General features: G+C 36.4%; 2 protein-coding genes across 5 annotated transcripts in view; one reads left to right on the top strand and one right to left on the bottom strand.

Moving 5' to 3' along the window:
• On the top strand, positions 1 to 1,806 carry THAP9 (THAP domain containing 9; the record flags this gene model as incomplete). The annotated part of the gene is made up of 1 exon (XM_082654003.1): positions 1 to 1,806. The coding sequence occupies one exon, from the start codon at positions 1 to 3 to the stop codon at positions 1,804 to 1,806; it is 1,806 nt and encodes a 601-aa protein (XP_082510129.1).
• A 5,513-nt stretch (positions 1,807 to 7,319) lies between these two features.
• LIN54 (lin-54 DREAM MuvB core complex component) overlaps positions 7,320 to 26,240 on the bottom strand; it is a 76,069-nt gene continuing 57,148 nt past the window's right edge. For all 4 annotated transcript variants that reach the window (XM_082652926.1, XM_082652928.1, XM_082652925.1 and 1 more), the window contains exons 5-13: positions 25,834 to 26,050; positions 20,830 to 20,903; positions 20,265 to 20,462; positions 18,776 to 18,867; positions 17,894 to 17,965; positions 16,793 to 16,895; positions 16,496 to 16,633; positions 12,772 to 12,974; positions 7,320 to 10,056 (exon numbers count right to left, since the gene is read on the bottom strand). In XM_082652926.1, coding sequence (XP_082509052.1) covers positions 9,855 to 10,056; positions 12,772 to 12,974; positions 16,496 to 16,633; positions 16,793 to 16,895; positions 17,894 to 17,965; positions 18,776 to 18,867; positions 20,265 to 20,462; positions 20,830 to 20,903; positions 25,834 to 26,050 — 1,299 coding nt within the window. In that variant the 3' untranslated portion in view covers positions 7,320 to 9,854. The remainder of the gene's footprint in view (positions 10,057 to 12,771; positions 12,975 to 16,495; positions 16,634 to 16,792; positions 16,896 to 17,893; positions 17,966 to 18,775; positions 18,868 to 20,264; positions 20,463 to 20,829; positions 20,904 to 25,833; positions 26,051 to 26,240) is intronic.

Below are 26,240 nucleotides of genomic sequence, written 5' to 3'. Positions count from 1 at the left end.
ATGGACTTTGGTCTTGGCAAACTTGATGCTGATGAAACGCCACTTGCCTCAGAAACTATTTTGCTCATGGCAGTGGGTATTTCTGGTCACTGGAGGACACCTCTTGGTTATTTTTTTGTAAACAGGACGTCTGGATATTTGCAAGCTCAGCTGCTTCGTCTGACGATTGGCAAACTGAGTGACATAGGGATCACAGTTCTAGCTGTCACGTCTGATGCTACAGCTCACAGTGTTCAGATGGCAAAAGCATTGGGGATACATCTTGATGGAGACAACATGAAGTGTACATTTCAGCATCCTTCATCTTCTAGTCAACAGATTGCATACTTCTTTGATTCTTGCCACTTGCTTAGATTAATAAGAAATGCATTTCAGAATTTTCAAAGCATTCAGTTCATTAATGGCACAGCACACTGGCAGCACCTTGTGGGGTTAGCAGCACTAGAGGAACAGGAATTATCAAATATGGAGAGAATCCCAAGAAAACTTGCAAATTTGAAGAACCACATACTGAAAATGAATTGTGCTGCCCAACTCTTCAGTGAGAGCGTGGCCAGCGCATTAGAATGTTTGCTGTCATTAGGCCTGCCTCCTTTTCAAAACTGTATTGGTACCATCCAGTTCTTACGCTTAATTAACAATCTGTTTGACATTTTTAATAGTAGGAACTATTATGGAAAGGAACTTAAAGGACCTCTATTACCCGAAACTTTTAATAAAATCAACCATGTGTTAATTGAAGCCAAGACTATTTTTGTTACATTATCTGACATTAGCAATAATCAAATAATTAAAGGTAAGCGAAAACTGGGATTCCTGGGATTTTTGCTTAATGCTGAGAGCTTAAAATGGCTCTACCAAAATTACGTTTCCCCAAAAGTCATGCCTTTTCCATATCTTCTGACTTACAAATTCAGTCAAGATCATCTGGAATTATTTCTAAAGATGCTTAGACAGGTATTGGTAACCAGTTCTAACCCTACCTGCATGGCATTCCAGAAAGCTTACCATAATTTGGAGACCAGATACAGATTACAAGATGAGGTTTTTCTAGGTGAAGTAAGCATCCTTGACATTTCAGTTGCTCGAAGGACGGACTTGGCCCTTTGGACAGTTCAGCGTCAGTATGGTATCAGCGTTATAAAGACTCTTTTTCGCAAAGAGGATATTTGCCAAGACTGGTCTGACTGTTCGCTAAGTGAGGCATTACTAGACCTGTCAGATCATAGGCAAAATCTTACCTGGTGTGCTGGTTATATTGCAAATAAGTTATCAGCTCTTTTAACATGTGAGGACTGCATCAGTGCACTATATGCATCAGATCTCAAATCCTCTAAAATTGGATCACTGTTATGTGTTAAAAAGGAAAATGGCTTGCATTTCCCTTCAGAAAGTTTGTGCCGAGTCATAGATATTTGTGAGCGAGTCGTAAGAACCCATTCAAGGATGGCAGTTTATGAACTACTACTTCCTAAACAGAGGGAATTTTATCTTCAGCAAAAAATATTACATGAGCTTTCCGGGCATATTTATCTTTTTGTAGATTTAGATAAGCATCTCTTTGATGGAGAAGTGTGTGCCATCAATCACTTTGTAAAGTTACTAAAGGACATAATAATCTGTTTCTTAAAGGTCAGAGCTAAAGGTGTAACTCAGTACCCTTTAAAACACCATTCAGAAAGAACTGAAACGAAAACTTTGTCAAGGAAACACTGGTCATCTTTACAGAATTACAGATGTTCAAGTTTTGCTAATACCAATAAATACAGGCATTTGCTAAGGAACGACGGCTGTCTGTTCAAATGAAGGACCTAAAATATATATATATATATATATATTTTTTTTTTTTTTTTGCTGTACGCGGGCCTCTCACTGTTGTGGCCTCTCCCGTTGCGAAGCACAGGCTCCGGACGCGCAGGCTCAGCGGCCATGGCTCACGGACCCAGCCGCTCCGCAGCATGTGGGATCTTCCCGGACTGGGGCACGAACCCGTGTCCCCTGCATCGGCAGGCGGACTCTCAACCACTGCGCCACCAGGGACGCCCGGACCTAAAATATATTAAAATTTTTATTAAAAATAATTGGTCAACATTTACTTTAAAATTCAACTTACTATATTTTTCAAATTGACCATTCTGCAGAGTGGACAAGTTTGTGGTTCCGACTTAGGAATTTCTATCATGCGTATTATCAAATCTGCTCGGACTTTGGTGGAACTTGCAAGCATTTCAGAGTTACCCAAAATGTAGAAAGCAGTAAGTCAGTCAGTAGGAACAGACTAGCCAACAGGTGCTGTCTTTGAATTTACTGTTATACGACTGATTAATCTGACTGGACATACTTCGAAAACAAGGGAGAATAATGACGAGGAGTCACCAAAACATCGACCCTTTTTATAAAGACTACATTCCCTAAAAGAGCTTTGGTTTTCAGCTCTTAAGAATGTTAACACTAAAAAAAAAAAAAAAAAAAATAGAATGCCTATCAAACCTTGAATATAATCTTTACTTACACATGAAAATTAGGCTAAATTAAACATCAGACACCACCACCATCAAAATCCTTTTGCTGGGGTACCCTAAAATAGAAATCATTATGCTTTATCAGGCAGAAGGTAAACACGAACCATGAGATGATTCCTTGTGCTGCAACCAAGCTGGGAAATGTTGTCTGGGGAATACATAGGAGATGTAATCTTCACAGTCCATTGTCTCTGGACTTCAAAATACTACTTTCAAGTAATAAAATAGAGTGGATACTTACTTGACTCCTGTTGGAGGAGCGCAGTGCTCATCAGAGAATGAAAAGAAGCCCTTATTTCAACTTCTCTTTCTGAAGAGGAAAATAATGAAACATATTTTCAGTGTTGAATAATGGCATTTCATAGCATGTGATTAATAAATTGGAAAAAGATGGTCAGTTGAGTCAATGAGAGTGAAAAAATTTGTCTTAATTACATAATGAGTTTTTTCAGAAATTTAGCTTAAATAATCTGAAGACGGAAACATACTAAGAACAATATTCTCCATTCTCTAATACCCAGATCTGAAACGATAAATAGAAAAACATTTGTTTCACAAATGGGAGTATTTTAATGGAAAAAGAAGAAACAAGCACATTTTTCGCCTGTGTATGTAAAATATCTACTCTTATTGTCATTGAGTGAATGTTCACAAAGTACAGTCAATATGAAAACTTAAAGTTGTAAAAGACTAATGAGTAGGTGAAAGTTTAGTTTTATTAGTTGAAATTCCCCTTAAATAGTGTATTTTGATATATTTCTGCTGGTTCTACCTCAAACAACGGCTTCAATTCTGAAATGTAACCAGAGTTGTACTGTACTACATTTTATGAGGGGCTATTGCTGAGAAGTCTAAATATTGTGGGTTTTGTTTTGTTTGCAGTAGAATGAGTTTAGATGCACTGGGATAAATCTTATTTAAAGGAAGCCTGTTTATAGATCACCACCTTTATCTTATTGCTTATATGAATCCAAGTTTTGTACTTGATCTTTACTTAAAATTAGGTTCATATCTGTAGCGTCTTATGTTCTTTGCTGTTACATTTCACTCACGTCCTATATATTCTGTAATTTCTTAAAATAGTGTTTTGCGCTGTTTAAGTGCTGGATAAATTGGACAAACTTTGAAGACAAGAATCTTTCCATCACTGCCATTAGCACAGTTAATTGCTCTTGCCCTAGTGAAGTGGTACAAGTGTGATGTCAGATTTACTTGATATGATGTGCTTGACAGTGAAATTTTTTAAATAAATTATTTGTTCATATTTGATTAGGGTAATTTAGTTTACAATTTCTACTCAACACCCTTGTTCTTTTTTTTTTTTTCCCTCTTCGGAGAAAACAGACATTCCTTTCAGAAATTTATTCTTCTTACTTTCAACAAATAGTGCTGGATATGCACATGCAAAGATGTTAACTCTAAATGGAACAAAGACCCAAATGTAAGAGGTACAACTGTAAAACTCTTAGAATAAAATAGAGTATATCTTGGAGACTTGGATTAGGCAATAGTTTCTTAGATATGACACCAAAAGCACAAGCAAAACAAAATAAATTGTAGTGCAGCAAAATTAAAAACTTGTGCTTCAAAGGACACCATCAAGAAAGTGAAAGACAACACACAGAAAATTTTTGCAAATCATATATCTGATAAAGGACTTGTATCTAGAGTATACAAAGAACAATAATAAAGGACAAATAACCCTAATTTTTAAATGGGTAAAAAATATGAATAGTTATTTTTCAAAGGAGATACACAAATGGCCTGTAACACATGAGTATGTGCTCAACAAAATTAGCCGTCTGGGAAATGCAAAACAAAACCACAGTGAGATGTCACATCACACCCACTAGGATGGCTATAATAAAAACGACAGGTAACAAGTGTTGGCAAGAATATCGATAAACTGGAACGCTCATACAATGTTGGTGGGAATGCACACTTTGGAAAACAGCCTGGCAGTTCTTCAAAAGGTTAGTTAAATGTAGAATTGCCATGTGACCCAGCAGTTCTACCAATGGGCATACACCCAAGAGAAATGTACAAATTTCATAGCAGCATTATAATAGCTAAAAAATGTCCAACTGATGAATGGGTAAATAAAAAATGTGTTGTACCCATACAGTGGGTCACATGGTAAGTGTATGTTTTACTTTATAACACACTGCCTGAACTGTTTTTTTTGCAAAGTGATGTACCACCATGCAGTACTTCAACCAGTTATGTATGAAAAGTTCTAGTTCTTCTGCTTCCTCCCTAGCTCTTGGTATTGTCAGGGTTTTGTTTTGAATTAGCCATTCTAATGGGTGTGCAGTGATATGTCACTGTGGCTTTCACTTCCATTTTTCTAATGACTAATGATGCTGAACATCTTTTCATAGGCTTATGTGCCATTCACAGTCTTCTTAGGTGAAATGTCTGTTCAAGTCTCTTCCCCATATTTTAAGGTTGGTTGGTTGTTTTCTTATTGAATGTTAGTTATATATTCTGGATACAAGTGCATTATCAAATGAGTCCTGCAAATACCTTCTCCCAGTCTGTGGCTTTTTATTTTTACTGAGGTGTAGTTGATGTACAGTATTAGTTTCAGGTGTACAACATAGTGGTTCACAATTTTTAAAGGTTATAATGTGGCTTTTACTTTTTCAGTGTTTTGAAGAACAGACATTAATTTTGATAAGTCTAATTTATTGACTCTTTTTTCTTTTAGGGATCATACTTCTTAGTTTCGTCTAAACCAAGGACACAGATTTTTCTTCCTGTTTTCTTGTAGATATTTTGCAGTTTTAGGTTTTGCATTTAGGTTATGATCTATTTTCAGTTGATTTTGGTGTGTGGTATAAGTTCATATTTTCACATATTGATGGTATCCCAGCACCATTTGTTAAAGGGCTATCCTTTTCCAGTGAATTACCTTTGATCCCTTGTCAAAAACTGACCACATAAATATGGATCTATTTCTGGGCTCTCTATTCTGTTCCCTTGATCCATGGATCTTTCATCAATACCACATTATCTTGATTAGCCTTATATAAGTCTTGAAGTCAAGTAGGAATCCTCAAACTTTGTTGTTTTTTTTTTTTTTTGTGGTACCCAGGCCTCTCACTGTTGTGGCCTCTCCCATTGCGGAGCACAGGCTCCGGACGCGCAGGCTCAGCGGCCATGGCTCACGGGCCCAGCTGCTCTGCAGCATGTGGGATCTTCCCGGACCGGGGCACGAACCCGTGTTCCCTGCATCGGCAGGCGGACTCTCAACCACTGCGCCACCAGGGAAGCCCAAACTTTGTTCTTTTTAAAAAAATGTTTGGCTATTCTAGTACCTTTCCATATAAATTTTATAATCAGCTTGTTTTTACAAAAATTCCTGCTGGGATTTTGACTGGAGTTACGTTGAATCTATAGATTAATTTGGGGAGAGATGATATCTTAATAACATTTAATGTTCCAATCCATGAATACGATAATATGTATATATTTTTGAAGGTCGTCTTTTGATTTTTTTAAATCAATGTTTTTCTACATTTCACATACAGATCTTATACATATTTTTGTACATTTCATGTTTTGTGGTGTTACTATAAATGCTAATTTTAGAATTTCAGTTTCTAAGTGTTCATTGCTACTACATAGAAATACACTTTTGCATACTAATGTTGCTAAACCCACTTATTAGTTCTGGTACCTTTTTATTAAGATCCTTTGACTTTCCTATATAGGCAATCACATCACACCATCCACAAATAGATACTGTCATATTTATTCATTCCCAATCTATAATTTTTGTTAAAAAAAAAATTTATTGTACAGTGACCTCAGACACAACGTTTTAGAGGAGGGTTTTGTTCCCAATCTTAGGGGGAAGCATTCAGTCTTCACTATTCATATGATGTTAGCTGTAGGCTTTTTTGGTTGAGGATCCCTTCTATTCCTAATTTGCTGAAGAGCTTTTTTTTTTTTTTTTTAATCATAAATGGGTGTTGAATTTTGTCAGAGGATTTTCTGCACCTTTTTGGAAAAAAAACTTTTTGAGAGATAATTTACATACCACAGTATTCACCCTTTTAAAGCATATAATCTAGTAGTACTTGGTATATTCAAAAGGTGGTTTTCTGCAGTTTTTGAGATGGTCATGTAGTTTTTGTTTTGTATGCTGACACACTGAACTACATGGATTTCTTTGAATGTTGGGTCAACTTTTTATTTCTGGGATAAACCCAACCTAGTCATGATGGTTTTTTTTTTTTTACATATTGCCAGATTTCATTTACTAATATACTAAACTACAGAGTTACACTAAAGTCTGTGGCTTTAAACATTACCCTGCATATACCCTTATGGCTTTTGAATAAACTAAAAATGCCTTAAATGCTTTCATAAGACAATTTTTAAACAAAATTTTAATTAAAGCCTTTATATCTTAACATCTTATAAAATCACTTGGATTATAAAAAGCTCACATTTGGTCTATAGATAAGGACAAAATGTGCATTAAAGAAGCCCTAACAAGGAAAAAAAAGTCCTAAGTTATTTACATAATGAAAAATAACTACAATAGTCAAGGCTTTCTAGCTGGTTGGCTTCCCTCTCCTTTGGGCTGCTGCTCCAGAATTCCTTTATAAAACACATAAGGGATGCAATATGATCACAGGGCTGGAGGTCCTGGTTTGAAGCTGCATTTACATAAGAAGCATTCATTTTCTTAGCTATTTGTGTTATAAAATAATAAAAATAGAAAACTTTTCTAAAGGTATTTTTATTCACATTTTACATAAGACTGAGAAAATGTCAGTTGTCCATATCAAAGAATGGGGAAGCCAAAACAGTAGTCTCTCCCCCAAGGTCACTGCTCCGCTTGTTTTTTTTACCTGTAACGTTAAGTTTCTGTTTCCCATAATAGTCCAGAGGTAAGACCTACAGGTTGCTTTTAGTTCTTGAGAGAAAAGGAAATTAAGAAAGGTGCTCATCATAAGAACATCAAACATTAAGAGAAAAGAGTTTCTGCCCTTAAAAGAAACAGTGGAAAAAAGACAAGACATATTCTCATTTCAAAGCAATTTATAGTTAATGATAACTGGGCAAAATGATAGATTTATTTTTTAGTTGTGTGCTTTCAGAAGTAATGTCAAATTTACTTAATAGCAGATATTTTAAAAGGTTTCTTGCATCTTAAATGGTTAAAAGTGGTGTTATTAAAGAAAAAATGCAAACCCTTTTTTTACAGAATAGTATAAATGTTTATTTTCTGTATGATTTACTTTGCTGTCCTGTTTTTACAATATAGAAAAGTGTATTCTTTGAATAGCTCTAGTAAATATAAATTTAATCTTTCTACTTTGGGATGTAAATAGAGCTAAAAAATTATATACCCAACCCTCCCCAAATAGTCTTTTAAAATTGTTGAATTAATGTGGATATTAATCTTGTTCAGCAATTTGATGCAAATGCCTAAATACAAAAAGTTGTTTAGTAAGTACTACACAGGAAGGAAAAGTCTTAATACTTTAGATAGCTTCCTGAAAATCAGAAAAACTAGTAGCATTTGATTGCACCTTCAAATTTTTACAAGCAAAACATTCTCAAGCAATGCCATCATACATAATCTACAACTGTAATCCAAATTTCACAAACATTTTATGCACACTGTATATAAATACACATCACAAAGGTGCAATTAGAATTAAACACAGAATATATACAGAATGAACAAAGTTTAGGTTTAGACAAAAAAGGTACTGTAATCTTTTGAAAAATAACTTGATTAGATATTATTTTATCCTCTTACACTAGTTTACATTTTTACAAATTTTAATTAAACATACTAGATTGAGGTGCTAAGAATGTTTGCACTATCTACATTTAAAGTTACTGCACTATAATTTTATAAATCCAAATTTTAAAAGGAAGATGCTTAATGAATAACGGAATCTTTTTTGGATTACTTAATTTCTATTGCCTATATCTTGCATGTTCATATGAACATATATACACACTTAATACATACAACTATAGATTCCTTGTAGGAAATGTAATAATCATATACTACTAATTACTGAGGATTAAGGTACCTAGCAAAATGCCTGAATTCCAACATGGTTTTTTCTCATCATAAAATCCAGAGTCCTATTATAACAGGCTCTTAAATTCATAAAGCTTTTGAATTCTGAATTACTGAAAATGATTTAGGTTATCTTAGTAATTATATGAAAACACTCATTCCTTTAGCTAACCAAATCACTGGCTAAAAATAATGCCATAATAAGCTTCCCTTATAAAAAGAAATCCCACTACAATTTTGAAAGCTTTGTTAGGAGGCCCCTTTCAGTAAATCAAGTAAGAGTCATAGATTGGTTTGAAACATCTTAGTTCAAAAGTCTATAAAAAGAACTGTTTGTATAGATGAAAACTCCTTCTCTAAATTCATCTCTTAGAGCTTCAATATTCTTTATTTCTCCATCCAAGCCAAATTTGTTAACTGGTAATTATGTAAGGTTCTATTTTATCACTACATAATCATAATGTTTACTTCTATTCATATGCACCGCTCATTTTAATAGTACCCCTTAATCACTGACAGTTTATTATTTCAAATACATACCGCCTCCTTGAAAGAAAATGGAAACATCCCAGAGCATTTCTTAGTCACTTCTTATTATAGAAACAAATTGTCTGCCCTTTGAGAATTATTTTCTGTCCGTTAACACTTTATATGTTTTTTAAAAAAACAAAATAACTTTTTTAAAGTGTGCCTACAGAGTACTTCCCCTTCTGACAATTCCCAAAGTGACAACAGGATATATTCCAGAATCCACCCTAAAATGTTGATTTTTCTTAAAAAGATAGTGCTTTTCTAAACACAAAATGTCATGTGAATATGTTTCATAAGACATCGTTTATGTAGACATAATATCTGCTTATATTCTAGATCTAGTACCAAAGAATGACCGGGTAATACCAGTGCTTCTTTGGCTTTTTCTACTGGAACAAAGTCATACAACGCCATACATTATAAATTATATAATAGTAATTTATAAATGTTCTTTGTCAATAGAATGAGAAGGACAGAACATCTAGTTCTTAAGAAACCCAAGCAAATTAAAAATCCATATAATACAATAAAGAAAAATTCAATTTAGAAGGGGCATAAGCAGATTTAACTAAGATTTAAAATGTAATTTCCTCGTTTAAAATTTCTCCTCTTTCAATATTATAATTTCAGGTCTCACAAGACTGAATTAACAATACAATAATTGTTAAACTATCTTCCAGAAAATCAAGTGTCCCTGCACCTTCAATTTTCTGTACAGTTCGATTTATCAGTCTTTTGTGCAAGAGTTAGCAATTCATGGCACAAGGGTCACTTTTTGCTTTTCCTGCAGAGTTGATGACGCTCATCAAACATCGCCCGAATTCCTCAAGTATCATCCGTTCAGCTGCTGCCTTTGATTTCCCCTTCTTGTCTGCCTGCTCTGCCTGGGCAAGAAGGCAATTACACGTGGCTTCAGCTACTTCCTTAGTGACAAACGTAAATGGCAATCTGAAATGATTTTTAAGAAAGAGAGAGATGATGATGGTGTTGAATAACAGCAAGAGTGGCTGACATTCTTTCACCTAGAAATCTCTGTCGACATTTTCACGATTCAGCAAGCACACTGAACATCACAGTATGTGCGACGAACAAAAGCACATCCCAGAGAGTTTTTAAAAAGTTAGACCTGGGCTTCCCTGGTGGTGCAGCAGTTAAGAATCTGCCTGCCAAGGCAGGGGACACGGGTTCGTGCCCCGGTCCGGGAAGATTCCACATGCCGCGGAGCGGCTAGGCCCATGAGCCATGGCCGCTGAGCCTGCGCGTCTGGAGCCTGTGCTCCGCAACGGGAGAGGCCACAACAGTGAGAGGCCCGCGTACCGCAAAAAAAAAAAAAAAAAAAAAAAAATTATATATAACGTTTTACGTAAAATACATATAACCTAGACAAAGTTACCTGGTTAACAGAAATGTAACTCTACATGTTAACTGGATACTGCTATAACAAAAGTCCTCCTGATTCATGTATATAAGCTCTGAGTGCAGTTTTTGTTTTATTTACTGTTGTTTCTGCACTGCCTACAACAGTGCCTGACACAGAGACACCCCATGAATATTTGCTGAATGAATGAATAATATTGGAAATTGAAAGCACTATCTCCTGGACAACATGGAAAATAAAGCACTTTCCCATAGTCCCATATAATGTTTGTGGAAAAAAAAAAAGCGCACCAAAATTTTGCATTATTCCATGATATCAAAAACGAAACAACAGGGACACCCAATGCTGTTCTGTACATGGAGTTTATTCATAAAGACCTGAACTATTGAGTATTAAAGCAGAGGAATCCATCCCGAGGCTAGTTATATGTAGCCAAGTCGTAGAGCCTAAGAAACAAAACCAGGTAACCTAATCTAACCAGTAACTCAACAACCTGTAAGTAAGCAGTCACTGATAGAAGGAAACTGCAAAACAAAATGAATGAAGTCTGGGACTTCCCTGGTGGCACAGTGGTTAAGAATCTGCCTGCCAATGCAGGGGACAAGGGTTCGATCCCTGGTCCGGGAAGATCCCACATGCCGCGGAGCAGCTAAGCCCAAGAGCCACAACTACTGAGCCCACGTGCCTAGAGCCCGTGCTCTGCAACAAAGAGAAGCCACCACCATGAGAAGCCCGCGACGCAACGAAGAGTAGCCCCCGCTCGCCGCAACTGGAGAAAGCCTGTGCGCAGCAACAAAGACCCAACGCAACCAAAAATAAATAAATAAATAAATTTTAAAACAAGAACAACAAAAAAAAGAATGAAGTCTGAACTTAAGGCCCACTATGACAAGATAGGGTGACAGGATTTAGGCTGCTATACATTTGTATAGAAATCTTTAAAATATAAAAAGCATTTTAAATTAGAAAATATAATATTAAAATATTACAATAAAGTTAATATTACAATAATATTGAAAAAGTAATTAATAGTGTATAACAGTAGCACTCATTATATAGTATTTGGAAACTACAGGAAAGAAAATGGAAAAAAAAAATCAAATTTTTGCCACTCAAAGGCAAAAGCTTGTTAATACGCTAGTAGGACTTCTTTAATACAGTTTTTTTATACTTAGTTTTGATAACAGTGCATAATTTTGTGTTCTTTCACACTTCATAATAACAGATATCTTCCCAAGTTGAAAAATTAATTGTAAATATTTTAGTGTAGCAATATCTTTAATCTCCTCATAGAGATTAGACTTAATAACCTAAGGTTTACTGAAAGCAGATGACCAGAAAGGACCCTTTGTGATACCCCTCATTAAGGTGTCTGTCCATTTCCACTTCATTCAATCAAGAACTTTTTGCTGATTATACTCCAGTTACAAGAAAGAGTTCTTTAGAACTAATATCTGAAATATTTTGTACAAAAGCCTTACTTTTATAAGTTTTATAAGTTGGATCTTATTTCAACTTTGGCATTTTAAATGAAATACCATTTTCAAGGCTCATTCCATTTAATAATTCCTCAGATTAACCTCTAACAAACTCTCTAATACAAATTCAAGTCAGCATGCTATGTGCAATGGGCCCTGCCAAGCTGTGCTTTACTCCTCAGAGCCACGTGAAAAGGGTGATGTGAAGGATAAGAAAACCGAGGTAAGGCCCAGAGAGGTGAAGTGCTTGGCAAAATCACAAATTACAACAGAGCACAGACAGGATTTAAACTCAGGTCGGCCTGACTGTAAAGCTCCAGCTTTCCTACTCCAGAGCTCAGCAGTCTAGGGAAATAAGGAGGTACAATAACACAGTGTGTGACAGGCTCTCCAACAGGGTGGGGAAAGTGCCACATGGGCACGGGAAGGTAAGAAGGTTAAGAATGTGAAAAAATGTGCATAACAACACAACCAGTAAGAGGTATAAAAATTTTGGTTTTCTTCAAGGTTTGTCAAATTATTCAAATTTTTGTCAAATTATTCAAATTTCCCTCATCTTATTAGGGAGAAATCCAATTAAATTAAGCACAGTGACCTAATACACTACTGTGCATTTTAGAACTGTACGATATATCTGACAGTGATTTTTCTGTTACTTTTAAATTCCTTTACAAGTAATTAAAGATAGAAAATGCAAAAGTCAGGTGTGCAACAACCAAAAGTATGAGCCCAATTTTGCCCCAAAAAAGAAACTTCACCAAAAATGAATATATCATACTATAAAAAGATATTCAAATATTGACTTACTTTCCTCCTCCGCTATTCAAAGCTGGTGTTGGCCTAGTAAGCAAGTCCGAAATCTGAGAGGATAACTTAGTCTTTGCTGCTGTTTGTTGCTGTACCCTTACTTCGGCTGCATCTGCCAAATGCATCAATGTCTTTCTTTCTGGGCTTTCTTCAAAATTCTTACAGCCAATACATTTGCATATTGAGGAACACATTATTTTTGCCTAAAAGATTTACAAAAGAAAAGCTTCCAAATCAAAACCAAAAGACATCACTATAGTAGACTCCACAATCAAGTCAATAGGTGACAGAGTTAGCTGGTCAACTGACATAGATAAAATGGAAACATCTCTTGTGACAAACACCAAAGGGGCCAGCTATGCATGTGCATAGGTCCAGTATTCTTGGCCACTCTGAAAGTGGCTATACTATGTTTGTTTGAGGCCTTCCACGCCAATTTTCCCCCACTATAGATTTTCCTCCTGATATGAATAACAAATGTTCTTTTATTAAAAAATGAGTGATACAATATTCAAAAATAAGGGTCATTCAGAATCCAGCCACCTCAATCAAATCACCATTAACATGTTGGTGACCTCCCACTTATGCTAACACACACACAGTATCATATCAAAGGAATTTCACAGACACTATTTTTATTATGAATACCTCCCCCTCCCTAAATAAATCCCCTGTCCAGAGTCCCCAAACCCTTCAACAGTCCGTATTAAACCAGTGTGTCCTTTCATGTAAAGATATATAAACTATATGTATATTTATGAAAAACACAGGCTTTATGTACATATATTAACTCACCAATACAGAAGTCTTTCTTTTTGTTTGTTTGTTTTACATAATCATATACCCACTTTTCTGCATCTTCCTTTTCTCACACTATACTTCATGAAATCCCTCCCTCCAAGTCATCTGGCATAGGCTGAATTCATCCTGTTTAATGACTGGCTATTAATCCCTGGTATGGATGTGCCACATTTTATTTGGGCATTCACTTCTCTACTGATGGTCATTTGTTTTGTTTCCAGTTCTTGAGTTCCACAAACAATGCATAAAAACATTTTTTTGTATATATTACGCTTTTATTTCTATGAGCTAGGTTTCTAGAATTGGGCTCACTGCTCAAAGGGTACATGTATTTTAATTTTAATAGATGTGGCCAGATTGTTTTTTCAAAAGGCTATAACACCTCACATCTCATTAGCAATGGATAAAGGAAGCCTTTCCTACATTCCCTCCAACAATGTATACTATAGCTCTTTTTAATAAAGTGAGATCTCGTTCTTTAATTTACATTTCCCAGACTCCTAGTAAATTTTAGTAACTTTTGTTGGCTACTTTTTCTTGAGCAAACCCACATCAATTTAAATAAATAAACAAGCCTACTGTCCTTCCTCTCTACAGTAAGATAAATGGATCATATTATGAACACACCTACCCTGCTCCTTTTTTACAATACACTAATAAATTCCATTTACCAAAGGAAAAAAAAAATGGATATACCTTTTGAGTTAACCGGCTTATTTACCAGGAGCCAGTCTGGGATCCAACTGAAGCAATACATAATAAGTATCTAATGGTGAAGAGATAAAATTCCTAACCTCCGGGGGAAGAAGACATACTGATAATGGTAATTTGGATTAAGTTTTAAGAATTATAAGAAAGGTACTAATAATGTCTAATAGGAACTCAGGAGGGAGAAATTACAAATACAAGTCATCCATTTAGCATTGCTAATTCAACTTCTCTTGTGGCCAAAAAAAAAAAAAAAAAAAGAGGGAGGGGGGAAAAGGTCACAAGAAAAGTCACAATCACTTAAATAATGTGGACAGTCACTCATTCAATCAACAAGCCCTGAAAGGCGTGTGAAAGGGACATCAATGTCTTATCCAGATGCAGACCAACTGGACCAAAAAAGCCAAGTCAGTTCAAAAGATGAACAACACAAACTGTCAGACAACATCATAAGTAATTCACAGTGAGCCAACTGGCCACTGCTAGTCAGAGTTCACTGTATTCCAAGTTTTTCCATTGCTTGGTCTTTTAGAACAACATATTAGTTATTAGACATTGTTTATGTCCTGAATGTCAAGGATTTTATCAAAATAGACAGAGCAGCTTTCTCTCTTCTAACATATTTCAACCAGTCCACTGCCTTTTCTACTTCTATTAGTTCACAGAATTGTCAACCAGTTCAATTATTTAGTTCATGTATGTCTGAATTTCATATGCTTAGCATGTATTGATTGTTCAATGCCATATGCAAGAAAGGCTTTCTTTGCCCTTCTGACCCAGCTTTATAACAGTTTCCATTTTCTCTTTTTTGTGTGTGGAATTGGTTTTATAGCTTACATGCTTACATATTCATGACAATTTTTGTATGATACGGTCTGTGAACAGAAGCCACCTATCTCATCAGGTGTGCAAACAAGAGTCAGTCTTTCCCAATGTGAATGAAAAACTGGCTTGTTGGACTCTGCGACACTGTTTAAGAGACTTTCAAAAATAATCTTGATTATGTGCAATTTTCACTCCTACTGACTTTAGGACTAACAAAATGTTGCTTTACTGTAGTTTTTGAGAGGAGTATTTGACCTCTGAAATATGTAAATTAAGAATTCACTACAGAGAGAATACAGTACACAAAATCTTTACTACGACACACCTGGTATGGGGGTGGGGCACTGGGCTGCAGGTACGCGCTCCTAGAGCAGAGCACACCTGGCCAAGGGAGAGTGCAGTACTTGCTGGTATTACTTTACCAGGCCAGGCCTTTGGCCAAAACTAAAATAAGGTTTCCCTCTGCATATGAAATCTGAACGAATGAAAATATAACAGATGAGAAGAGCCAACTGCCGTAGGAATGAGTTTCGGACGCACCAAGAAACCAATTGTAGTAACCTTGGATTAATCTTGGGTATGACTAGATTGCTTTCTTTAAGCTTTGAAAATAAAAATAACAAACTATATAGTACTTTGTCTGAAACAAGTGGATCATTTACACGGCATCTATCAAAGCAGAGTTTCAATATACATTTTCCAGAAAAGATGCTGCCTGACCCATAAATAAAAACAGCCAGTTGAGTGGGATGATTAGATGGTAAAATGGATGCAGTCACCTCACAGTAGCCAATAACCTCATCCAGCAATTACATATTCCTCCTTACCTAGTTTTATGCTCACAAGGCAAACCTTCTAACATAATTTAATTTTCCACAGAGCAGTGTTCTTCAACAGGGCACTACTAGCATTTGGAACAAGATAAGACTATACTCTCAGGACTGCACCCTGAAATGCAGGCTATTATCCGTATATATTTCCGAAAAGTCTGTAGGGGAGAAACTGGGTAGTAATACCCCTCAGTGGAGAACCACTACTACAGAGTGTCCAGTCCACTTTGATGTTATTGTTATTGAAAATCAACAAACTGGTGCTGTGGTTTGCATACTTTCAGGTACAATGACCACGAAGTTATGAGCTGGTAACTCTGCTAATGAGACCCCAAGCTGTAATGACAAAACAAAGGTACTGTTACTCTGAAGCCCTGCTTGGGAGGCGAGAAGGTAGGTCTTCCTCAAATTAGGGCCCTTGGGCTGACTTTTCAAACTGCAATATTTTCAAACTGCAATTGCAAAGTAATTTCCCAGTTTACAAGTAAATTTTTTTTGTATGCACTTTCTGAAGTTATTTTCAAAAGATGGTTAGATTATTTTTCCCAACCTCAACTCACCTCATAGCATTCACAGTAGTTTTTAAGACATCCTGATCGTTTGCAATTACATCCTTTGCTGTGACGTCGATCTGATTCTCCCTCCTTTCCTTTCCCTATCTTGGGCTTAAAAGCTTCTGGATTTCTGTCAAGGCATGCCTATCAAAACAGATCAAATATCAAGTGATGTTAAATCACAGTAGATTAAACTTAAATTCTGCAAAGGGAATTAATTTTCTTCATAAAATACTTGAGCTCAACAAAAAAACAGGTGAAATTGTAAACTTTTGTCAGTTAAATGAAACAAGAAATAATCACCTTTATTGCTTTTTGCCTTTCATTTTCATGTTCCAAGTTATTATAACAATTAGTACAATTGCAGTTGTTGCAAAATTCACCATTTGCAAAGCAATCACAGTATCTGGAATATAAAAATCATTGTAAGTCATATAAAAAAGTCATTTTTAAGAGAAACAAAACTAGAAATTATCATTATATATGCAGTAAAGCATTTTAGAAATGTATTCAGAGCCACCAACTTATAGAGTTAACAACAGGTACTGACAAGGCCCAAAAGTAAAGTCACCAGCTCCTAGAATTTTGGTTTAGAAACTTAGTTCCAGTAGTAACAGCTGTCAACACAAGAGCTATGTGATTTTTATGCACCCCAAAAGTAAGTTATTTCAAAATCACAAAAAGGAAAAACATGGGCTATATTCTATTATATTAGTGGAACCTGCTCACGTGAACTACTGTCACGTTTCTTTGGATTCTAAACCCCCATAAGACCACTGCTTTTTATTTAACTGTTTCACGTCAAATCTCTTCAGTACTAACAAGCAAATTAATCAACAAGTTAAAAAAAACTACTCAGAGTATCATCTCATTTAAGAGACCAAATATAAAGGTCCTAAATAAGATCACATTTATTAGTAAGGACAGAGATCATGTCTGTCTCATGCAGCTGGATCCCTAAGCCCTACTCCAGTGCCTCATCTGTAGTAAAGACTCTAAAATTATTTCCTTCTGAATAAATGAAAGAGTCTTTTTACACCGTCGTATGTGTTCATTCACTCGTATGTTTAATTACTTAGACTTATGAAATTGGTCTGTTAAGAATTTTTAGTTAACTCCACTTATTTTTTATTTTTATTTTTTTTGCGGTACGCAGGCCTCTTACTGTTGTGGCCTCTCCCGTTGTGGAGCACAGGCTCTGGACGCGCAGGCTCAGCGGCCATGGCTCACGGCCCCAGCCGCTCCACGGCATGTGGGATCTTCCCGGACCAGGGCATGAACCCGCGTCCCCTGCATCGGCAGGCGGACTCTCAACCACTGCGCCACCAGGGAAGCCCAACTCCACTTACTTTTAAAAGCATTTTCAGTTATATCAAATGAGGAAACAGCAGCAAAAGGACTTACAATTTCAAACACAGCGATTTTGTACAATTACAAGGCTTTCTGGGCCGACTGGCAGACTCTGATGGCATTATGCTACACAGACACAAACAAAAAGATATACATTTTAATCAATTAAAGGTAACTATTTAAACTGAGAAAAGTCTCTAATCTGTAAATTCCTCCTAAAATAAAGCTTTAACAAATGTACCCATCTCTAATAAAAGTTTATGTTGTTCCATTTACATTAAGTTGAAAAGCAAGCTGTACCATGAAAAGAAAGGTAGAGAGCCAAGATATGGATTAAAAAAAAAGAAAAGGAAGTTATCAATAGTTTCTGAAGAACATTCCACAAAATATACTCTTTCTTCTAAGAGAACTAAAGTTGAAATCTCTAAACTCTTTGGGATTCAATTATGAAAGGTAGTAAGTAGAAAAGGGTGTGTGAAGTTGGAATTTAGGAGGGGAGAGGAGAGGTAGACTGGTTCCATGTAATTAACTAAAGCACTGCTTCTCAATACTGCAAAGGCAGCAATTGACAGATTAAAAAACAAATAAGCAAAAGAAAAAGCAAAGACCTAAATAACAATTTAAAAACTAGTTAATATCATTTTTAAAACATATTAAGGAGGAGACAGAGAAAAAGAGAAAAGAGAGAGAAAATAACAAATCACCTGTACCAGAACTGGTGAATCGGAGTAAAAGATAATTTGGGAGTTCTCTGACTATTCCTGCAACTTTTCTGTTTAAAGTATTTCAAAATAAAAAGTACCGCAGAGGCACACTCACATGGCTTTGAGGGGAAAAAAATTAAATACATGTATTTTGAAATATATATGTATATTTGATGTTGCATTTAACCTGATCAAACAACTTAACTTACATATATTCAAATAACTCACTCACCCATTGAACGGAAGCCTTGCTTGGGTCTGGATACCAGGTGTTCCGGTAAAGTTAGAGTTGCTTGCTATAGACACATAGGAAGACTGCTGTAGCTACATATAAAGAAAGGTAATTTCAGACCATATTTACAAAAATAGACAATACTCCTAAATATAATGATCGGTAAGAAGCACAAATTCATCTATTAAAATAGGAAAAACAGAACGGAGAATTTCATACAAACATACTCACTACACCTCATAGAGCTCTTCTAAAGACCCAAAACTAATACCAGAGGTAAAAACAATGTGGACATTTTAAAGTACTACATGGCATAAATGTAAGAAATTCTTTCACAGGATATCAGAATTAGGAAATTCCAGATGAATGTCCTGAAAGTACTGTAGTAAAATTTGTATTGGCTAGAAAAATGCAATGTGTCTACTTGTAAATAAAATAAATAAAATGTGATCATTTATCACAAGTTATAGAGAATGAGAAGTTACATACGTAATAATTAAGTTTCTATTTTACACTGATTTCTAAACATAAGAAAAGAGATGCTAATGATAAAAATACTGAACACTAATTTTTTCAATCAGTAGCCACATAACATACTCCAAAGTACACTTCTTTAAAGTACACAGGTTTCTGTCTCTCTTATAATCTTGAGTAGATCAACTCAACAGCTTAGAATATGGTGCTAATTAATTTGCTAGATTTTTACATGAAAAAGAAAACAACTTCTACCTTCTTCCTAGAAAGCAGCACTCCTAACCCAAGCCAGCCAATTGGATAATATGTGGCTTTGATTCCAAAGATAACCAGATGTCATCTAAAGATGACCAGATCTGGACAGATCACTACCGATATGTCACCTGGAAGTGCATCTCACAGTCTATTTTCCAAGAACAGGTGAGCGGCATCGTATTCATAATGTGAGGAGGAACTCCATTACAGTCACAGCGCTTTCTAAACTCACTGGGACTCTGCTGATTTTTTTTTTTTTTTTTTTTTTTGCGGTACACGGGCCTCTCACTGTTGTGGCCTCTCCCGTTGTGGAGAACAGGCTCCGGACGCGCAGGCTCAGCGGCCATGGCTCACGGGCCCAGCCGCTCCGCGGCATGTGGGATCTTCCTGGACCGGGGCACAAACCTGCGTCCCCTGCATCGGCAGGCAGACTCTCAACCACTGCGCCACCAGGGAAGCCCGGGACTCTGCTGATTTTAACTCAACGTATTTTCTCTTATATCTACATGATCTTGCCCTCCTACCAAACTGTTCTCAGCTCCAAATTGCCTGACTTGTATACTTGACTTGTGCTGTATATTTCTAAATACTAAAGATATATAAAAATAAACTCAGAAGTTTTCATTAACAATTCAAGGTTTTGGAAACAGTCTAAACACTGAGTCAGATGTTTTTGAATAGTTTTAGAATGTGATAATGCTAGACATCTTAGACCCAATTAAACTTTTTGAAATGCGATGACTTAATTTTTTGCCCATACCTGAGTCACATACTGAGCAGGAAGCACCGCATAGCCTACATTCCCTGTTCCTGGAGCCGGTGCCAGCACAGTGCCTGGTGGCAGGTTCGTGAGGTTTGGCTGGATTTGTGGCAGTGGCGTGGCAGGCATGATAAGCCGCTGCTGTGGCTGGCTGGTGGTGACTATTTGGGAAGTTGGATTGATTGGTTTCGGAACAACCTAAAAAGAAAGGAAGTATGTCAATGACCACGAAAATAAATTTCACAGTTTCTCAATTCAGTATAAATCTCTTAAACTTAGGGGATTAAGAGGTCCAAACTATTATGTATAAATAAGCTACAAAGATATACTGTGCAACACAGGGAATATAACCAATATTTTACAGTAGTTATAAATGGAGTGTAAACTTTAAAAATTGTGAAACACTATATTGTACACCTGTAACTTATATAATATTGTCCATCAACTATACTTCAATAAAAATAAATAAATAAATAAATCTCTTAAATGTAAATCTTAACTTTCAATTTTAAAAGTAAATTGTCTGTTTGGGAGAGACTGAGAGAAGAAGTGATGTGATACTCACTTGTTTGACAGTCTGCGCTGAGACAAGTGGCACTGACATCCGCACTGGGGTGGTATTAACTACCACTGGCTTTGCTTTGTAAAAACGAGGGAGGAAAAGGACAGTTTGTTTACAGAAAATAGTATTTAAAACATTTAAGATACTTAGTTCCCTCAGGATATCCTCATGAGACAGCTTAAAGAATTCCACTGGTTTCCTATTTGGAGGAATCTTTAATCAAGACAGTTACTTTCAAAATTCTTTAACCCATCTAACTAGGGAACTTATATCTAAGGTAGCTATAGTCTATCCACTTTATGAGAGAATGTCTGTCATTTAAGATATTCTACTGAAAATACTTCAATCTGTATTCAGATGCTTTATATATTCACTACTAAATCCAGTGAGATGAAATGATGCATAAATTAAAAACTGCCATTCAGGAACTTGGGTAACAATGCTGTTCTATACTATTTCTAATTCTGTGTACAATTCATTATTTACAGAGTACTACTAAAAGGCAGCATAGCAGCAAGGTTAAGAATATAGTCTCCTTAATTCAACTATACTTCAATAAAAAGTAAACTAAAAAAAAAAAAGAATGTAGTCTCCTAAATCATAAGACCCTGGGGGTTCAAATCCCAATTCTGCTGCTTTCTAACTACTTAAATTCTCTTTGCCTGTATCCCCATCTGCAATATAGGGATAGTATCTCCCTTACAGGGTAAGAGAAATAAATATGTTAATTCATGAAAATTTACTACAACAGTGCTCAACAGATAGTAAGTGTTCAATAAACATTAGTTCCTATTACTGTTATTGTTCTTGTTGTTATTACAACCATTACTGCTACATAAATGTCACTGTAGACAGTGTTCCAGGGAAACTATAGTACAAGACACCTGCTCAAAGAGACTACATTCAAGTAGAGCAGATTAGATGAGTATCCAAATAAAATAAACATTATTAAAAAAAAAAAAAAGAGAAAGCACTGTGGGAGAGCAAAGGAGACAGAACATACATCTGACTGGCAGGGGCTGGGAACGGGGAAAGCTGCATAGAGGACAGTGTCTGAGACAGTCCTGACCAATGGTCAGGCTGCAGAGCGGGCATACAGACTGGAGGAGGGCAGTTCACACAGAGGCAGAGCAAGAGAAGTGGAGGCTTGATGCTGGGCACTTCACAAAGTGCTACGGGACAGACCGGTTTGGCTGGAACCTAGGGTTAAAGTAGGCAAGCACTGGCAAAAAAAAAAAAGGCAGACTGTGGCTGTTTTGTTGAAGGCCTTGAATGTAAGGGTAGACATCTGTATATTTAATCTGTATTATTAATTCAGCAGGCAATGAGAAGTTTCTGAGGACTGTGATGTCCGGAAACATCACTGGAATGGCACAAAAAGAAACTGTACGCGGCAGCAGTATGTAAAATAGAACAGAGCTGCAAGAAACAAAGAAAGTTAGAAGAGTACAAAACATGAGAGTCTAATCTGCGGTGATGGCACTGGGAATGGAAAGGAGAGAACAGCTGCAAGAGACAGGGTGGAGGTGAAAGGACGGCAGGAACCGTAGGTACAAGGGAAAAAAAATCGGTTATCATGGAGCTTTCAAGTGAATGGGAAAATGACAGCTATTAGAATTTAAAATTCAAGGATGAGTTGATCTAAAGGGAAGATGAAACCTGACATGCAGAAATACAGTGATGAAGTTCAGGAAACAGGTTGGTACTAGACCTGTATGTTTGGATCAAAAGAAGTACCATTTCTAATACTGCCTACTGCCACTTCCTCAGTCTAAAGGAGGGATTTAAGAAGACTGAAAGGACATCCCTTCGGGTCTTATTTATGCAAAAGGCCTAGAGCCTGCTATGAAAGAGAGAGGTTGAGATAACGGGATCTAAACTGCTGTGAACACTGAACCAAACAAACTGTTCTGAACAATAAAAGAAAAAGAACAGACTTCCTTGGATAGAAAGACTGTTAATAATGTTAACAATTTTTTTTTTTTACTTCTGGTGGGGATGGAAGGGTTGATGGCTGAAGACGAGAAGTTGAGAGCCCTGGAAGAACATTAGAGAGAGGGTACTCAGATCTAAAAGGGAGCAGGCCCTGGCAGCAAGGTGACAAACTAGGGAGAAGTGGGTAGGTGGGAAGGTGGGAGACCTCCAGAAGGAGCGTATGATCAGTGGTGGTGATCGCATATCTCTGAATATACTAAAAACTACTAAACTGTACTGTATTTAACAAGGGTGAATTTTATGGTAGATGAGAACTGTATCTCAATAAAGTTGCTATACAAAAAGAGTGTATGACCATGAATTACAGGAGCAGTGCCATGCCATCTGATACCCGATTTGAAATTGTTTCCTGTTCTGTTTTGATTATAATAACCACTGTAGCAATACTATAAGGAATTAAAAGCCTGAATTCGTGCTTGGGACACCGAAGAGAGGACACCCTATACCACTTTGTTCCTTGACAAGGCAATGACAGTCACTGTTTCACGAGCACACAAGCAGCAATTCTGAGGTAACTGCACAGCTAGAGAAATGCAGGAACTTCCTGGTGGTCTGTGAAATGACGGGGAAGGAGTGTGTGTCCTGCCTTTATCCACATCCCATGGGAGACTTGGATGATTCTCATAAGGATAGGACAGGGAAGTGTCCACACACACGCACGCACGCACACAGAGCTAGAAAACTGGGGAATTCTGGGTTTACATTAGCTTGGCATACGCATGCTGCGTTTTAACTGAAATCTGGGGAATGCAGAAAACAGAAAACGTAGTGGTCAGAAAAAAGAACAGTATAAAATATACATGGGAAGGGGGTCATACTTATATAACTACGTCAATAGTCTGGATTTCTCCTCAACTTTTTTTTTTTAAACTGGGGCATAGTTGCTTCCTCCTCAACTTTTGAGCATGGTCCCACATTACCACTACTGCAGTTTTCATAGATGCTGGCATAATCTTTAATTTTTTTGGTCTTTAATAGCAATTCTGAACAATCCTTTCAGAACAGTCTCCTTTGAAACTTTAGAAACCATACCTGCAAGTGTTTGAGGGTTTTTAATTTCTTAAATTGATTTCCTCCCTAACCAAGATTGTAGATTATATTCTAAAGAGATTAACCAAGCAATCTTCTGGGTCCTTTTACTGTGCTACCTGCCATCCAGCCAGTAATTAATATGGTGGAACGTTTGAATACTGGTGTTTGTATGGCTTTGATGGGAAAATGTACAAGATGAGCCCAATTCCCTTTGGCATTTAAGTAAATCCCTCATAGGGAATTAAGCCTTTAGAAAAACACATCAATACATTTTATGAACTACAGCAACTATTCAGTGTATCTCTAAAGAAGATTGTAAATTTAACTCATTATTCCTATGAAATAATATATTTTACATATACCCAGATCTTTTGTGGGATAGGAGAGCAAGACAAAAATAGGGAAATATGAGTGGATATGAGGGAAATAGCATGGGTGGCATATGTATGTGAGCAGGTGGGAAGAGGGAATATACAGAGGGAGGTGGAGAAGCCAGAGAGACAGAGGGGAGAACAGAGAGGGAAAGTGAAGGAAAGCAAAAAAGGAAGCAGCAGGGAAGCAGGAGAGGGGTGAGGGATTGCTAGGAGGCAAAGAGAACAGCGAAGTAGAGAGAAGCAGAAAGACAGACATAAGGTTGGAAAAGAAGGAAATGGTAAATACACTAGAATTATGAAATGTCCAACCCGCTCCTCCACTCTTCCTGGATCTTCAGCTTCCTCTTCTACTCATACCAAACGCTTATGCTTGATAATGAGTAAATCAGTGCTAACGTTATGCTGGAAATGGATACTCAGCATTTGTGTGTATACACATAAAATATAACCAACTATATCTAATGACTGCTTTATATCATTATGATATATAAGAAAATTGGACTTGTAGCACTTAGTAGCACTTGCTAAGTACTGAGAGAATATACACTTGACTTCCTCAGTCAGCAGTACATGCAAATTTCATTTTTCCTCTCATTAAGAACACTGTAATAAAAGATTTCCTTTCAAAATCAGTTTAAAGAGGGAATAGAAAATATAATTACTATTTTATATAATTATGTCTAATTTTAATAGAATACACACTAAAATACTGTTTCCCTCATGCACCCTCCATTTTCTCCCATCAGTAATTTAAAATCCAAGATTTTTCTTCCACTTTCCCTTAGATGAACTAGCTATCAGCAATGGACAGCTCCAACCCTCTGATTCCTTAATAAAACGGAAGGCGCAAACAAATGGTCTTTAATTCATCTATTTACATCCAGCAAACAATAGATCATTCACTTGCCACGTCATTTTGACATTGACAGAATATGCAGTAGTCTTCCAAGGAAAAAAATTAGGCCCCAGATATAAACTGTCCTCATCCTTTCACAGTTTCAATTTTTTAACAAGTAGATAAATATGGAGAAAGGTTATGTGTTTGAGTCTGTGTATGTATATCAGGTGGCTGGAAGGATTAAACACAAACAAAGTAGGACTACAAACAGGAGTACTTTTCAGGAAAAATACCAATGAGTAAAATAAAAACATTTTAACTGATTTTCATTAGCAATTACAGATTCAAAATAAGTAAAGGATGAAAGTTCATACTTATCATTTATACCTTGCCTACTGGTCATTTCAACTGACCCCCAAACCTTGTGTAGTTTAGACGGCTTTGTAGTTTAGAAAATAAGATAAATCATTTGGTTCCATTTAAACTATCCCACTGGCATAATGTAGGCTTTTAAACCAGCAATAAAATGGCTACCCACAAATTGATGACTAAGTATGATTATCTGGTATTACAGCACACTGTGTATCAGTTTCTAGCAGAACAAAATACTAATACAACTGGGATTCTATTTCACTGCCTTCTGCAACAGCTGCTGATTCATACTCAGCTGAAATGCCATACTTAATCAGGATTTCAGCAAGAAAAGGACCAATTTCTATAATAATGTTCAAAGCATTAATTATTGTTTTTAAAAAAATGGTTACTAACCTTGCTGAAGAGGCTGAGTGTTTGTACTGGGATTCTGACTAACTGGCTGGGTTGAGCTACTGGCTGTTGTGGCAGTAACAAGTCGGACATAATGAAACTTGCTTCCAGGCACTTGAATCTGCTGGACATTGGGAGCAGTTGCCAGAGGAATAATTGTCTTAAATTGTGATGTGCTCACTCCTCCAACAGTGATGGTCTGCACAGCTGATTTCACTGCCTAGTGAACAATACAACATGGCTCTCATTAATCTGCGATTTTATTTTCCTACTTCATTTTTACTCATGACAATTGCTCAAGTAAAAAAGTATGTTCCTGAATTTCATCAAAAGCTGTTGAAAGGAACAACCTGTTCAAAGAGAAATGAATAGTAATAAATACAGGAGTGAAACCAAAATTAATGAGTTCT

The sequence above is a fragment of the Grampus griseus genome (assembly GCF_964374135.1).
Source record: "Grampus griseus genome assembly, chromosome: 4".
NCBI classification, from domain to species: domain Eukaryota; kingdom Metazoa; phylum Chordata; class Mammalia; order Artiodactyla; family Delphinidae; genus Grampus; species Grampus griseus.
The sequence above is the reverse complement of the archived record's forward strand: the minus strand, read 5'-3'. Positions and strand labels throughout refer to the sequence as shown.